Source organism: Macaca nemestrina, chromosome 14 (genome assembly GCF_043159975.1).
Source record: "Macaca nemestrina isolate mMacNem1 chromosome 14, mMacNem.hap1, whole genome shotgun sequence".
In the NCBI taxonomy this organism is placed as follows: domain Eukaryota; kingdom Metazoa; phylum Chordata; class Mammalia; order Primates; family Cercopithecidae; genus Macaca; species Macaca nemestrina.
Genome location: NC_092138.1, coordinates 117,517,057 through 117,533,183, shown reverse-complemented (window position 1 = coordinate 117,533,183; position 16,127 = coordinate 117,517,057). Strand labels below are relative to the sequence as shown.

The 16,127-nt window shown below is 53.9% G+C and overlaps 1 protein-coding gene across 2 annotated transcripts; it reads right to left on the bottom strand.

The window, feature by feature from the left end:
• Positions 1–2,846: 2,846 nt before the first annotated feature.
• On the bottom strand, positions 2,847–16,121 carry LOC105471930 (peptidase, mitochondrial processing subunit alpha). Of its 2 annotated transcripts, none has more exons than XM_011724767.2 (13): positions 15,984–16,121; positions 14,529–14,731; positions 14,159–14,238; positions 13,836–13,918; positions 12,067–12,161; positions 10,004–10,104; positions 9,170–9,433; positions 8,287–8,379; positions 7,897–8,015; positions 7,683–7,773; positions 7,495–7,557; positions 4,634–4,778; positions 2,847–3,519 (listed from the first exon to the last, which is right to left on the bottom strand). In XM_011724767.2, the coding sequence occupies exons 1-13, from the start codon at positions 16,052–16,054 to the stop codon at positions 3,350–3,352; spliced, it is 1,578 nt and encodes a 525-aa protein (XP_011723069.2). In that variant the 5' UTR covers positions 16,055–16,121; the 3' UTR covers positions 2,847–3,349. The 2 variants fall into 2 exon arrangements, with proteins under 2 accessions (XP_011723069.2, XP_011723070.1); XM_011724768.2 differs by lacking the exon at positions 15,984–16,121 and adding an exon at positions 15,256–15,971 and having other exon boundaries at positions 12,067–12,159.
• Between the last annotated feature and the right edge of the window lie 6 nt (positions 16,122–16,127).

Sequence of the window (16,127 nt, the reverse complement as noted above, 5' to 3'; positions counted from 1 at the left end):
CCTGGTGGTCAAGGCTGATGAGCGGTGGTTACATCACTGTACTCCCGGGCCAGCCTCATCTCAAAAAAAAAAAAAAAAAAAAAAAAAAAGCTGGCTCAATAATAGCGGGTTCTTAGAGCTTCATATTAGTGGTAACTTTGGTATACAATCCTCCACTGCTAAATTTGGCAAAAGCAAAACAAATGTGGCCAGGTGCAGTGGCTCATGCCTATAATCTCAGCACTTTGGGAGGCCCAGGTGGGTGGATCACCTGAGGCCTAGGCGGCTGGTCAGGAGTTCACCACCAGCCTGATCAAAATGGTGAAACCCCGTCTCTACTAAAAATACAAAAAATTAGTCGGGTGTGGCAGTGGGCGCCTGTAATCCCAGCTACTTGGGAGGCCGAGGCAGGAGAATCCCTTGAACCCATGAGGCAGACGTAGCAGTGAGCCGAGGTCGTGCCATTGCACTCCAGCCTGGGCAACAAGAATGAAACTCCATCTCAAAAAAAAAAAAAAAATTGTGAAATACGCCTGTGTGAGGGTGGTTTCAAAAATTCAGCTCTCGGGGCCAGACGCGGAGGCTCACGCCTGTAATCCCAGCACCTGGGGAAGCCGAGGCAGGTGGATCATCTGAAGTTGGGAGTTGGAGACCAACCAGGCCAACATGGTGAAACCCCATCTCTACTAAAAATGCAAAAATTAGCCAGGTGTGGTGGCGGTCGCCTATAATCCCAGCTACTCGGGAGGCTGAGGCAGGAGAATGGCGTGAATCCAGGAGGTGGAGCTTGCAATGAGCCGAGATCACGCCACTGCACTCCAGCCTGGGCCATAGAGATCACGCCACTGCACTCCAGCCTGGGCCATAGAGGGAGACTCCGTCTCAAAAAAAAAAAAAAAAAAATTCAGCTCTCGTTCTCTCAAGCATGCTTTGCTTTCTTTCGTTCAGCAAGTGTTTTCATAGCCCTGCTCCAGGACAGAGGGTCTAGCCACCAGCAGCGATACTGGAATGAACCAAATGGCCTGCCTGGGGAAGGTGACCATCTTAAAGCAGCAAGTGCACCTTAGTTCCAAAGAAAAAGGGAAGTGGGGCCGGGCGCGGTGGCTCCCGCCTGTCATCCCAGCACTTTGGGAGGCCAAGGTGGGCGGATCACCTGAGGTCGGGAGTTGGAGACCAGCCTGACCAACACGGTGAAACCCGCGTCTACTAAGAATACAAAATTAGCCAGCGTGGTGGCGCACGCCTGTAATCCCAGCTACTCGGGAGGCTGAGGCAGGAGAATCGCTTGAACCTGGGAGGCAGAGGTTGCGATGAGCCAAGATCACGCCACTGCACTCCAGCCTGGGCAACAAGCGTGAAACTCCATCTCAAAAAAATAAAGAAAAGAAAAAGCGAGGCGAGGAGGAGTGTGGCAGGGAAGGCAGGCGTGTGACCTGCGGTTAGAGTGGAGGCAGCGAGGGAGAGCCAGCTGGGTGTGGCAGGGAACGGAGAGAACCTGTGTTGGCCTTGGCTTCCAAAGCACAGACCCTGAGGGCTAATTGGTAGCAGTTTCTAGAATGTCCTCCGGCTTCTCGGTAGTTGGAGCAGGACTGTGCTTCACTGGCATCTTCAGCAGCTCAACCCCAGGCCTGACGCCTGTGGTGCGGGAGCTTTGCGTTCACCGTGCAGCTGGGCATCAGGGGCTGTGTGCCGTCCCAGGTGTGGTAACAACAGGACGTTTCTAACGGAAGTCCACTGTTAAAACAGACACCGTCGTCCTCCCGCTCCGGTCCTCCAATCCCACCAGGTGGGCAGCAAGCTGAGCTTCCCATGTGGGCAAATTCAAGCAGGCACCGTCGCTGGAGTGTGTGTTGTAAAGGCACAAGGTCTTACGGAAACTACAATAGCCAGAGGACAGTCAGAGGCTCACAGGAGTAAAGCTTACAAGTTTAACTTCCTGAAAATATCCACTTTCTCTCCCGTCTACACCACAGAGGCTGAGCTTCTCAGCTACTCAGAAGACAGGACCAGAGACTGTTCTCTCCTGCTGACAAAACTGTGCCCCACAGCTCTGTGCAGGCCACTGAGTCACACGTGCAGGTAGCTGCCCTTGGACTACAGCAGCATCGGAGGTGGCCCGTGCAGGTTCCCAGGCCCGACCTCCCCACACCCCTTGGAGCTCCCAAGGTTTCTATGGGTGTTTGAGAACAACGTTACAAGTTTTAACTTGTACAAGTTTTTTGTTTTTGTTTTTGAGATGGAGTTTCGCTCGTCACCCAGGCTGCAGTGCAGTGGCGCGATCTCGGCTCCCTACAACCTCCACCTCCCGGGTTCAAGCGATTCTCCTGCCTCAGCCTCCCGAGTAGCTGGGATTACAGGTGCCCGCCACCACACCAGGCTAATTTTGTATTTTCGGTAGAGATAGGGTTTCCCCATGTTGGTCAGGCTGGTCTCAAACTCCCGACCTTAGGTGATCCGCCCACCTCGGCCTCCCAAAGTGCTGGGATTTAGAGGCGTGAGCCACCGCGCCCGGCCACTTGTACAAGTTTTTAGACCACATGAAAAGTTGCCCTGTGGTGGCTGTTCCCTGAGCCATGTGACCTTTTGGATCTCTGAAAACAGCCACATCTGTGGCCGCTCCTCGGACTGGCGGCGCTCCCTACCTCTAAGGCATCTGCAGGCTTTGCTGCCAGTCACCATCACCCGCCGTCACCCCGCCCCGTGCATGCTGCGACACCGTGAAATCAGCACGTCGCATGAGAACGGGCTTCAAGTCACTGGGTCAACCAGATAATTATCAGGGAGGAAGGCCTCCATGTTAGAAAAGCTGCCAATTCAGACAGCCCTTAAGAACCGCCCCTCCCCAGGCGAGAAGGAAAACACCAAGCTAAGATGCCAGCTGTTTATTACCAGGGAAGCCGCGTGCACACGCATGGACCGCGCTCCTCAGAGCAGACTGGGCCCTCACCTTGTCCTGTTTGTCAGAGGTGAGTCCTGGTACCAACACAGGAGCACGGTGGCCTCCAGGGAGGCTCTGATAGGCTGGCCTCCGCTGCTTCCCGGCTCAGGGCTCCTCCAAGGAACCTGTGGAGCCCCGTGTGCCCAGAGCCCCCGAGGAGGGGGAGCACTGACCGGCCTCCTCACGGCACGCTGCACTCCAGCGCTGGGCACTGCACCTGCTTGCTGGCTTGCGGCGGTCAGGCACAACACTGACTCCACTGATCGGCACATTGAGTTCTGAAGCAACGCAAACTGCGTGGGTGCTGTGGTGACATTGTCTGCACTGTTCATACAACCAGACAGCTTTTTAAACTAAATTCGTGTCCAAACTAACACGCACAGGAACAGGCTCCAGCTGCAGCCCCTGGGTCTGTCAGGCCGGGGAGCGGCTCTACCGGAAGAGCCGGTACGTCCTGGGCAGGCGTCCGTCCTTGCTCGACAGGGCAGTCTGGATGTGCTCGTACGTGGGCAGGTCAGTCAGGTCACCCAGGGCGGCCACTGCCGGCTTCCCTCGGAGCATCTTAGAAGCAACTCTCTTCACGTCTTCCGGCTTCACGTTGCCTAGTGCAGAGGGCAAATGTACGTCACACAAGCGTGCCACGGCCTCCACGCCGAGGCTGCGTCACTAAACACACGGAGGGGGTGGCCAGTCTGCACCACTCACTCACGCTGCGCTGCTGCTGGGGGTACCTGGGCCCAAAGGCAGCCACTGGGTGTAGCCAAGGGTGAGTCCAAAAGTGACAGAAGTGAGTTCTCAGTAAATGGGGACATGGCGATGACTTAAAAATGTAGGACGAACCCGCCCAGGAAGAGTCACATTTACAGAAGAGCGAGCTCCTTGGCTGCTGAGCTCCCTTTGGGATGGGCCTGCAGGAAAACCCCGAGCCCGAGGGCCACATGGACAGAAGGGTGGGGTGAGAGGGGCCAGAGGGCTGCACCAGGAACCCCAGGACAGGAGCGACAGGGTCCAGGAGGGTCTGTTTTCTACAGAAGACGAGGCCCGAGAGGCTGGACACTGCCGGAGGATTTCAGTGGACGCTCCTGAGGGAAGGACAAGGGCCCACATGGGGAAGGGCAAGTGCCCGGGACTCCAGGCCTGGACAGGAGATACCCACAGGTGACACCATAAGCCTGAGCCACCCCAACCTAGTAGGCAGCCTGGGCCAGGTTTTAAGCCTGTCCCCCAGAAGAGTCCGATGCACACACAACTTGGCACACAGTCTGAGGAAGTTCAGGCCTCCTAAGGTCACTCATGGGGGCCCCGGAAACCTGGGGCTGAGACTCCTGCCCGACAGCCAGCAACGGTAGCGCGGCATTCCAATCCACTGCTACTCCACATAGAACGTAGCAGTCCTCTACTGAGCCCTTTTCGCCCACTCACTCGCGTCCTCTTTAACAACTCTGGGAAGTAGTGACAGCCGCTCCCAGGGGTGCAGAGGGTGCGGTCACCTGCCAAGGTGGCAGCAGGTACATGGTGGGGCCAGGAAGTGAGACCAGGTCTGTGACCCCACGGCCCTGCCCTCGGCCACCCCTGCTGAGGACAACTGGTGAAGGCCCCGGCTTCCGGGTGTGACAGACACACCATGGGCCCCCATGGCCTGTGGGAGGGCGAGACGGCCTCCTCTGAGCCTGGCTGAGACCTGTGGCAGTCCCTCACTGCCCCCGCAGTACTCACGGATGAGCGTGCACAGCTCATGCGGCAGCTTTCTGGAGCGAGTGGCCAGCACCTGCCTCCCCACATCCTCGAAGATCACAGGCCTGGACTCCAGGTTCATCATGAGCATGGACGTCAGCTGCGTCTTGGCTCGTTCCAGCTCCACCTGGGGCCAGGGTCCAGTCAGATGGGCACACACCCACCCCGTGCCACCTTCCACCCCCACTCGAGCGATGGCCAAAGGCCATCTCTGTGCCCAAAGCTGAACAAAAGAAAGGGAAGGGAAGCCGGGCGCGGTGGCTCACGCCTGCAATCCCACCACTTTGGGAGGCCGAGGCGGGCGGATCACGAGGTCAGGAGATCGAGACCATCCTGGCTAACACTAACACGGTGAAACCCCGTCTCTACTAAAAATACCAAAAGAAATTAGCCGGGCGAGGTGGCGGGCGCCTGTAGTCCCAGCTACTCGGGAGGCTGAAGCAGGAGAACGGTGTGAACCCGGGAGGTGGAGCTTGCAGTGAGCCGAGATCACACCACTGCACTCCAGCCTGGGAGACAGAGCGAGACTCCGTCTCCAAAAAAAAAGAGAAAGAAAGGAAGGGAAGAGCCTCCCTCTGGGAACTGGGACACAGGCCCAAGCCACAGGCAACCCTGCTGGTCTCCCCTTCGGGTTTTCTAGGGAAGGGCTATGCTACATGTCACCTGGTTTCCACCACACTTGACGTATGGAAGCCATGTGCCTCCCTTGAGTTCTTTTCACTGTCTGTGTCACACAGCTGGAGAAGGTAAAATAGTCAACCTCTAAATACCAGGACCCCAAAGGGGCCACACGGCAAAATCAGGGGGAATACAAATGAAACACAGGTTCTGGAGCTTCCCCAGATGCCTCAGGTACAGGGCCCAGGCAGCTGACTTTAGCAAAGTCCCTGTGAGGTTCTGAGGGAGGCAGCGCGGGTCCCAGGCTGCCCTGCGACTGCCTCAGGGCACAGGCAGGGGTGCTTGCAGATCTAGGAACCAGCACACTGAAAAACAAACACCAAAAACTGATGGGCTGTGGAGATGCTTTTTTTTTTTAATAGACACAGGGTCTTGCTATATTGCCCAGGCCAGTCTTGAACTCCTGGGCTCAAGTGATCCTCCCACCATGGTCTCCCAAAGTGCTGGGATTACAGGCATGAGCCACCGGACCTGGCCTGTATACCATTTTTTTTTAAGTAAAATAATTCTTAATTTAGACAGATCTTTTTGCAACTTTAGGCAAATACCTAAATACTTCATATTTATTTCACGTTGATTTCACATTAGTGGAGGACTGTTTTTCTAGCAGTGCACTAGTGGAACTGAAGCACATTAATTTTAACCACAATTTTATTTCTTGAATAATGCTGCTCTTCCTGGCCAGGCGCGGTGGCTCACACCTGTAATCCCAGCACTTTGGGAGGCCAAGGCAGGTGGATCACCTGAGGTCGAGCGGTTCGAGACCAGCCTGGCCAAGATGGTGAAACCCCGTCGCTACTAAAAATACAAAAATTAGCCATGCGGCTGGGTGCAGTGGCTTATACCTGTAATCCCAGTACTTTGGGATGCCGAGGTGGGCAGATCACCTGAGGTCAGGAGTTCAAGACCAGCCTGGCCAACATGGTGAAACCCCATCTCTACTAAAAACACAAAAAATTAGCCAGGTGTGGTGGTGGGTGCCTGTAATCCCAGCTAGTCAGGAGGCTGAGGTAGGAGAATCACCCGAACCTGGGAGGCGGAGGTTGCAATGAGCCGAGATTGCGCCACTGCACTCCAGCCTGGGGCAATGGAGCAAGACTCCATCTCAAAAACAAAAATAAAAAAAAATTAGCTATGGTGGTGACACACGCCTGTAATCCCAGCTACTCAGGAGGCTAAGGTAGGAGAATCACCTGAATCTGGGAGGTAGAGGATGCAGTGAGCTGAGATCAAGCCACTGCACTCCAGCCTGGGCGACAAAGCAAGATTCTGTCTCAAAAAAAAAAAAAAAGGGTGCGTGTATAAAACGGCGCTTATTTGTACCAGTTCTGGTCCAGGAAGTAACAAGGTTTCCAAACATATAAAGCATCAAAAACTAAGCTTAAAAAATTAGCAAACAGGGAGGCATGGTGGCTCACACCTGTAATTGTAATCCCAGCACCTTGGGAGACTGAGGCGGCAGATCACCTGAGGTCAGGAGTTCGAGACCAGCCTGGCCAACATGGCGAAACCCCGTCTCTACTAAAAATACAAAAATTAGCTGGGCGTGGTGATGTGTGCCTGTAATCCCAGCTATTTGGGAGACTGAAGCAGGAGAATCGCTTGAACCCGGGAGGTAAGAGGTTGCAGCAAGCCTAATTTGAGCTACTATACTCCAGCCTGGCTGACACAGTGAGACTCCATCTTAAAAAGAAGAAACAAATTTGGTAAACAAATACAGTTTCAAACATAAAATGGAACCAGGAAAAGGCTCGAGACACCCCGCACTGCAGCCCACCTGTGCGAGCTGCTTCATCCCACACGGGCGGCTGAGGAGGACGCACAAACTCCTCCAACGTTTTCCCAGCACAGCAGAGAGGGTCACACGGTCAGTCCCACAACCCACCCAGTGGCTGAGACAAAGAAGAAGTGGACCGAGCACTGGGGCAGGGCGCTGGTCTGCTTTTCTGTTTTCGGGGTTTGGACCAGGGAAGAACAGCCCCAGTGGGCTCCCAGGTGGAGCAGCTCAGCCCCAGGCTGTGCCTCCTTGGCCACCCTGTCCTGCTCTGCCGGGACCTCGGCCCTGAGGCTCGGGGACCAGGCCCACAGGTGGCCACTCCTACACTGTGGCTGTCTCCTGTCAGACACCACAGGTACGCCTGGAAATGGCGCCACACCTCACTTACCGTATCCACGGTTCCGCCCATCAAAATAAACTCCTTTGTGATGATTTCTACCATTTCTCGAACCTGTGAAGAAAGGCAAGGTGATGACAGTGTGGCCTGCGCCCGCCAGCCTGCTGACCCGTCTAGGCACGGACGCCCAGGTCTGGAAGGGCAGCCGTGCTGAGAACAGTGGCAAGCGGGGCCCTCACCTGTCTCGGGTCGGCGCTGGCATGGATGCAGAGGAGGCCAGTGTCCTCGTAGCTGTGGTGGTAGGAGGTCGCGTTATACATCCAGTGGTGCCTGGGAGGAAACGAGAGTCACAGGAGTGAAGGGGAAACTAGAGAAAAGTCACCTGGAAGGTGGCCTCATGGTCCAAAAACACACCTGGCCTGGCCGGAGGATACAGAAAAGAGCGCAACCAACCTGTTGAGCACGTTGAGGTAGAGCCTGGAGAACATGCCCTTGCCGGGCCCGCCAGCTGAGAAGGAGCCGCCTCCGCCCATCATCATGTTCAACACCGCAAAGGGAATGAAGTCCTCCTCCTGCGGGGACGGAGGGCAGAGCTGGCTGAGCCGCCCACGCCGTGTCAGGAGCGCCGTCGGACACCAGGCACAGAGGGCAGAGGACACCAGGCTGGCTGGGCAGCCCACACCGCGTCAGGAGTGCCACTGGGTGCCAGGAACGGAGGGCAGAGCTGGCTGAGCTGCCCAGACTACGTGAGGAGCGCCGTCGGACACCAGGGACGGAGGGCGGAACTGGCTGAGCAGCCCACACGGCACCAGGAACGCCACCAGACCCAGCACTAGGACTCACCAGGAAGGAGCAGCTCTCCAGTCCAACCATGATGTGCGTGAGCTCGGGGATGGGGGTCGGGCCCAGGCTGACATTGGACATGTCTCTTTCTAGCTGTAACCAATAAAACAAGCAAATGTCGCCACATAAAAAACAGCGAGGGCTCGCAAACCCCAGATCAGATCATCCTCAGAGTGGTTACACAGAAATCCAATGCCAGTCAGGCACGGTGGCTCATGTCTAAAATCCCAGCATTTGGGGAGGTCAAGGTGGGCAGATCACTTGAGTCCAGGAGTTCAAGACCAGCCTGGGCAACATGGCAAAACTCCATCTCTACCAAAAATACAAAATAAATAAATAAATAAACAAATAAATACAGGCTGGGCACGGTGGCTCACACCTGTAATCCCAGCATTTTGGGAGGTCGAGGCAGGTGGATCATGAGGTCAGGAGTTTGAGACCAGCCTGGCCAACATAGCGAAACCCCATCTCTATACAAAATTTAGCCAGGCCTGGTGGTGGTCAGAAAGCTGAGGCAGAAGAACCACTTGAACCCAGGAGGCGGAGCTTGCAGTGAGCCGAGACTGCACCACTGCACTCCAGCCTGGGCGACAGAGCGAGGCTCCGTCTCAAAACAAAAAATGCAACGCAGGCACTGGCAGACCCACACCCTTGAGGAAAGAACTGCGTCCACCTTCTGCGGGAGTTGCGCTCAGGCCTAGCAGTGCTCACCCTCAGCAGGGGACATATCCCTGCCCTGCTGTAGGATCACAGTATGTGTTAAGGCAAAGCGACAAGTGCAGTCAACACCTATCACCCTCAGAATCAATACAAAAACATGCCACGCCACGGGCCAGGGGACGTGTTCCCCACCCGAGGCCATGAGACGTTCCCGCCACTTCACCTTGGCAATCCCCCCAGTGTACTGGGCCACGGATCTGTCAACATCCACGGCCTCTGCGCTCCCCCAGGCCGGCTGGACTCCCAGGAGGTACTTCTGGGCACAGTCCACCAGATGTTCATGCTCCACACCCACACCGGCCAGCACCATGCGGTCGGGAGTGTAGTAGTTCCTCAGGTAGGAATGCAGCACCTCCCGATTGATCTTGGCTATGTTTTCTGTGGGGCAGAAACGGTGGAGGCCAACTGTGTTCTCCCTGTAAGCCGCCTAATGGGGAAGAGCCACAGACACAGGTGACTGAAGACAGCGCGACCAGGCTTCCTCCAACAAGCAGCACCAGCGCCCATCTGCAGCCAGCCCTAGGAAAATCCTACGCAAGCTGATATTTTACTTGCAGTTTGGCAATAGCAGCTGCGTGTGTATTTATAAAAAGAGTAATCTGCCTCTCCAGAATAAAAATTTACAAAAAGCATAAGATTAATTGTGTTAAGGAATAAAGGCCTAGTTACTATAAGAACCGGAAAATACGAACATTGTATAAACAACAGACTCAGAAATCAAGAATGTTCTAAGCTGGGCACAGTGACTCACGTCTGTAATCCCAGCTACCTGGGAGGCAGAGGCAGGAGGATCACCTGAGCTGAGCCCAGGAGTGCAAGACCAATGTATGCAACGTGGAGAGATCTCATCTCAAAAAACACAAACTAAAATGTTACATACACAGCCATAACCTGCAAGGACAACATCAAGGAGGCAAACCAACCCCTCCCCACCACCCCTGGTGTCACGAGGGTCACTGAGCGGGGTGCAGGGGCATTCTCAAGTTTGACATTTTACTTCATGAATCATCTCAGTGAGAAGTGGCTCTGGGTCAGGTCGCAGGTTCAGGTCCTCCAGCTCAAACTGGACCGCCATCCGCGTCATCTCGACTTCCTCATCTGCAAGAGAACCCAAAGGCGGGCTCGGTCTGCAATGGCACAGATGAGGATCACAGCAGTGACCCACAGCTTGTGTGCTGGCCTGAGCGCCGCTTGTTGGTGGCTGTTGGCAGTCACCTCTGCCTTCATCTAGGGGCAGACTGGGTGCTTGTGTGAGTGAGGGGGACTGCCACAGGAAGCAGGAGCTGGGAGGCCTGGGCCTCTCATCCCACATCAGCCACAAAGCAGCCATGTGAGCCTGCTAAGCCCTGGCTTCCTTGCTGGTGAAAGGCACTGAGGATACCGGACCTGTCCATCTCCATCCCAAGTGCTGCTGTGAGGACACGAGACCAGACATGAAGGTGCATAGAAACAGAGGCACACGGCTGGGCGCAGTGGCTCGTGCCTGTAATCCCAGCACTTCGGGAGGCCGAGGTGGGTGGATCACCTGAGGTCAGGAGTTCAAGACCAGCCTGGCCAACACTGCGAAACCCCGTCTCTACTAAAATACAAAAATTAGCTGGGCGTGGTGGTGGGCGCCTGTAGTCCCAGCTACTGGGGAGGCTGAGGCAGGAGAATCGCTTGAACCCGGGAGGTGGAGGTTGCAATAAGCCAAGATCACACCACTGCACTCCAGCCTGGGCGACAGAGCGAGACTCTATCTCCAAAAAGAAACAGAGGCACAGACAGATGTCAAGGGTGCAGCTGCGACAACAAGATCTTAACGTGGGACTGTAGCCTTTGAACACCAAGACCAGGCTGCTGTGAAACAGGGCACCCTTAGGGTATCTGGAAAAGCCAACATTCCCCTCTCCTGGCCCCCTGGCAGGGACTCAAAGTCCTGCCATCTGCAAGGCTGAGGAGGGCAATGGAAACAGTGAAATGGACATTTCTGGCACACACTATTCAAGTTGTTTAAAGACAGTCGGAGGCACCCTTCCAAAACGGAAGAACCAATTTCACTAAAAACATCCCAGGGCACGGATGTCTCAAATACGCACTCTCTGAAACACCAAGGACTTTTACAATCATCAGCAGTTTTTTGTTTTTTTCCTTTTTGTAGAAAACAGAGTCTTGCTATGTTGCTCAGGCTGGTCTCGAAGTCCTGGGCTCAAGTGATCCTCCCATCCCTGCATCCCTAAATGCTGGGATTATAGACGTGAGCCAGCACGCCTGGCTACTGGCCCTATTTCTTTCTTCCTTTCTATTTTTGAGACAAGGCCTCACTCTGTTGCCCAGGCTGGAGTGCGGTGGCACAATTATGGGTCACGGCAGCCTCAACCTCTCAGGCTCAAACTATCTTCCCACCTCAGCCTCCAGAGTAGCTAGGACTCCAAGTGTAAGCAACCACACCCAGCTAATTCTTGTATCTTTTTTTGTAGAGACAGGGTTTCGCCATGTTGCCCAGGCTGGTCTCAAACTCCGAACTCCTGGGCTCAAGCGATCTGCCTGCCTGAGCCTCCCGAAGTCCTGGGATTCCAGGTGTGAGCCACCGTGCCTGGACCCAGCACTATTTCTTTCTTCTTTTTTTTTTTTTGAGATAGAGTCTCACTCTGTCGCCCAGGCTGAAGTACAGTGGCACGATCTCGGCTCACTGCAAGCTCCACCTCCCAGATTCACACCATTCTCCTGCCTTAGCCTCCCAAGTAGCTGGACATACAGGCACCCGCCACCATGCCTGATTAATTTTTTATATTTTTAGTAGAGACGGGGTTTCACCGTGTTAGCCAGGATGGTCTCGATCTCCTGACCTCGTGATCTGCCCACCTCGGCCTCCCAAACTGCTGGGATTACAGGCGTCAGCCACCGCGTCTGGCCCCTAGCACTATTTCTTACGAGATCTCGCTGTCGCTTTGTGTTGGCCTGAAGCTCCAGTCACACAACTACAAGGTGCTCTTCCTCACGGCTGCAGGGCTTCCACAAACCTTTCTGGCCTTCCCTATGTCCAGGCCCACCTCAAACACCAGCGGGTGGGATCCACACCTGTTAGCCGAGGCTGCAGAACCACATCAGCCAGTAAGCCGACCACCGTGTCCAAGCCTTTGCTATCAGCAGACACAGCATACATCGTGGTGTCTCTGGAAGAAAAAAGAAGCCCACAATGCCAGGTCCTGAGCTTACACTCTGCTCAACAGTCAGGGGATGCTCACGCTTTGCATGCCAGGGGGACAAATGCCAGGCCCTGAGCTCACACTCTGCTGAGCAGCCAGGGGGACGCTCAGGCTTTGCGTGCCAGGGGCACCTCCTACCCTTCGTTGGGGACTGGCAGACATTTCAGGGGATGTTTGAGGTTTGCGTGCCGAGGGCACCTCCTACCCTTTGTCGGGGAACAGCAGACACTTTTCCCCTTTCTCTTCTCCTGTTTTACAGTGTGAATGCTTAGTAGGCAGGACTCAGCTACACACAGCTTGAGTCAAAATGGAGCCACTTCTGAGAGAGGTTTTTGTAACTATAGTCTCTCTCAAAAGGTGAAGTGTTTCATCTCAGCCTCCTGTTGACTGAATGAACCCACTGGTGAGTGTGGAAACACGGCCGGCCTTGGCTGGCTCGGGGGACAGCAACGGCTGGCTCGTATGGAGCTTCTGTCTCGCTGTAACATCTGTTCCCGGCACAAGGCACAGAACAGTCAGAAGCGCACAGAGCTGGCCCATGGGACAGACACGAAATCACGGGGTAATCTGAGATCAAGTGTGATCAAGTGAGACTGCGCAGAACAGACGCAACAGCTGTGAAGAAGAGGGAGCGTGGGAGGCAGGACGTGGCCACCAGTGCCTCTGAAGAGGGGACTTGGCTGGACCTTCACCCTGAAGAGGAGCCATTCTCAGTGACTTTGGCTCACGTGGGGAGAATGGCAGAAACAAAAGCCTGAGCTGAGGGCGAGAGGGGCTGGGTATGAGTCAGGACACCAGCCACCTGGCCAGGAAAAGGAGTTCATCTGGGATGAGTCAGATTTGAGTCAAGAGTCGGAGGACCAAACACACCAGGCAGGAGCCTGGCAGGGGCATCTGGGAGTCAGCGGGTATTAAGAGGCCTTGTTTTAGAATGTGAGTATGTTACCTCCAAGCTTACTTTATTTCTTAGCATTTGACGTGTCTTTTATGTATAATTTTTTTAGCATTCAAACTTAAAACATCAACCATTTTAAAAATCTGTGATCTGTATCCACCCATCTCACATTGTCCAGCACTTTCTGAACAAGCTCCACACCTGGCATGCAAAGACCACTGCACTGTGCTCCAGGCAACACTGTCCCCTCCCTTCACCAAGCAGCCGGCACCTCCCTGGCTCAGTGCCTTTTGCCCCTGCTGTCTCCTGGTCTGGAATGCCTTCTGCCCTGTGTGTCTAGCAAAGTCCTTCAGGTTCCTTCAGGAACCAGCCCAATCCGGCGTCTCCTATTATTCCTTTCCCAACTCCAGACCAAGTCAGCTGCTCATCCTCCTGGCTCCTACCGCCTTTGGCTACTGGGTCCAGCACGTATGCAAGGCCCTCTGCTCTATCTGGGAACAGGGCCTGCTCTACATCCCTGGCATGCAGCCAACAGCCTGGATGAACTGACGGAGGTGAACTGAGGTCCTGAGGGCTGTGCTTCTCTGTGTAAGCGCTGTCCACCCAACTCTCCATCCAGGACAGGGCTCTTCTCCCTGTGAATCTCCACACCTCCCAGTGGGAGGGGCTCAGACAGAATCTGAGCAACGACGAGGACATCAGTTCCCACGGACACAAAGTCACTTTGTACGTAAAAGCTGGTGTACCTTGATGTCTGGCAGTCACAAATACCCCCGTGCTTTTCCAGTGTAAGCAGAATTTCATCTTTGCTGTCAAATCGAGCAGTAGACTAGTAAAAATAAATAGGAAAACCTAAATGAGCAATCCAGACTACCCCTAAAATGCAAGTCTTTTTAAAATTTACTTTTGCTTTTAACACTACGTACAAAAATTATCTATTAACTTAAAAGTCTTTTATTAGCATTAACTTAGCAACTTAATAATTTATGAAAATAACCATTATAGAGAAGAAAAATCTCAAACATCCTTCAAAAGTATAGTCTAAAAAATTACAAAACTGGGCACTGACCGAAAATGCCAATTTTTCCAAAAAGTGAGCAATTCCACTAAGATATTTTGCTTCATATCTTGATCCTGAATTAATAAGAACTAGTAGGAAAAAGAAAATTGACAGGTTAAATCAGATATTCAAAATAAAATTTAATCAAGAGAAACATTTTAAAATTTCAATATGACATGATAATCAGATTTAACTATATGAGAGTGATTGTGCTGATGGTTTCACAGGTATATGTGTAGGTCAACATTCATGAAATTGTACACTTTGCTTCCACTCAGGGTACAATTCGTAATTGGCATGCTAACTACAACTAACAGTCAACTAAAGCACGTGCATGTTAAAAATGCGGGACCACCCACAGCACCACAACAGTACTTACTTCCTACTGTACAAAACTGTCCAAACTTATTCTGAGATGCTACGTGAAGCCCATTATCCAATGTGGTTACTTTGGTTTCAAACTTTTCCTGTCCATCAACTGAAGCAAAAACAGGCTTGGGTACTCCAGGTAAAGGAGAAGAGAGGGGGATGTTGGGATAGGCACCACCACTACTAAACCGTCTGTACGCAGAAGGTCCAAACCTAAAACAGAGAAAGCGGCCCAGTTGCAACAGGCTTGAGACAACGAACCTGTGATGACCTCTTAGGTGCAGTTAGTTATGTTTTGTCTGGGTTAAAAGTAAGTATCTGCCTTTCTAAAGTACTTATTTCTATAGACTTTGGAAGACAAAGCAAAGGCTGACCACAAAGGCTCAGCCACAGGACCTGGAGCAAGCTGGTTCCATCCTTTGGGTCTTCGTGCTATTTCTGTAAAACAGGGCTTATTAACAGTAACCCACTCGAAATGCAGTTTGTACACATAAAGCACTTAACGGCTCTGCCCTCCAACAGTATCACTGAAGTCTTAGAAGCCATACCCCTTATTAACCTGGTCCGAAGGTGGGGTGTGACTTGGTCTCTATCTCCCTCTCCAAACTAATCTCTTGAACCCCCACAGCCCCATAGGTCCTGGTCACACTGATTCTTCTGTCAATTCCTGCAACACATTTGATTCATTCCAAAGCTTCTTCACCCCCAAAGCTTCTTTGCCCTTTGCCCATGCCTACCTCTTCTTTCATTCTTCAGCTCTTCCCTTAAATGTCACCCTGATGGAGGACTATCCCTCATCACTCTAGTCTTTCCTGTTATTTCCTATCACGAAAGGCTGCTTGTTTACTCCAAAGCATTTACGCGATTGCCGATATTTTGTTCACGCTCCAGTCTGTATCCATCTCCTGGAGGCAGCACCTCCGCACCCCTGAAACAGCGCTCGTTGTGTGGGGAGGGGCGATGCCTGTGCTGTCGGAACAAAGTTCCAGCGTGGGGAAAGGCAGGCCCGGTCACTTGGGCGGGAGGGGTGGTGGGGACGGAAAGGGTTTTTAAACGTCAGAGATCAACGGACGCTCGAGCGCATCAACCGAGAGCCTGGACCCTCGTGTCAGAACCCTGCGGGTCTAACAGAGCTGGGGCCCCACCGGCTCAGCCTCCTGAGGGAGCACGCGGCAGAAGCACAGGGGCAGCGATGAAGCATGGCCTCGGACAAGGCCCGTCGACCCGGGAGGTGAAGGGGGGGAGAGGACCCAGCAGCCGGGGAGAGAGACAGATAGGACTGCATCCCCGGGCTTGAGGCGCAAGGCAAGGCAGGGCCCCCGTCGCCTCGGGGACCACACCAGTGTCCCGAAGTGCGAGCCCGTCGAACGGGCGCCATGTCACCTGTAGAAACCAAAGACGGAGCGTCCAGAAAAACTCAAGCCGCCCCGGTCCCAGGCTGAAGCCTGGTTCGCCTTTGGCTCACCTCAGCCGCGAGCCGCTCCAACAACTCGACCCCCGCAGCAACCGCGTCGCCACGAGCACCACAGCCGCCATCTTGCGTCTCCGCCCCTGCTTCTGTCGTCACTTCCGCTTCCGCCCGCGGATTTCCCCGCCCCCTTGGGCGACA

Excerpts from the sequence above, each read along its gene's own strand:
- LOC105471930 (XM_011724767.2), bottom strand. The coding sequence starts at position 16,054 with ATGGCGGCTGTGGTGCTCGTGGCGACGCGGTTGCTGCGGGGGTCGAGT. Across the intron at positions 12,162-13,835 it reads TGTGACTGCCAGACATCAAG|AGACACCACGATGTATGCTG; the intron begins GTACACCAGCTT and ends TTTTTCTTCCAG. Across the intron at positions 4,779-7,494 it reads TGGGCGGAACCGTGGATACG|GTGGAGCTGGAACGAGCCAA; the intron begins GTAAGTGAGGTG and ends CCCTGGCCCCAG.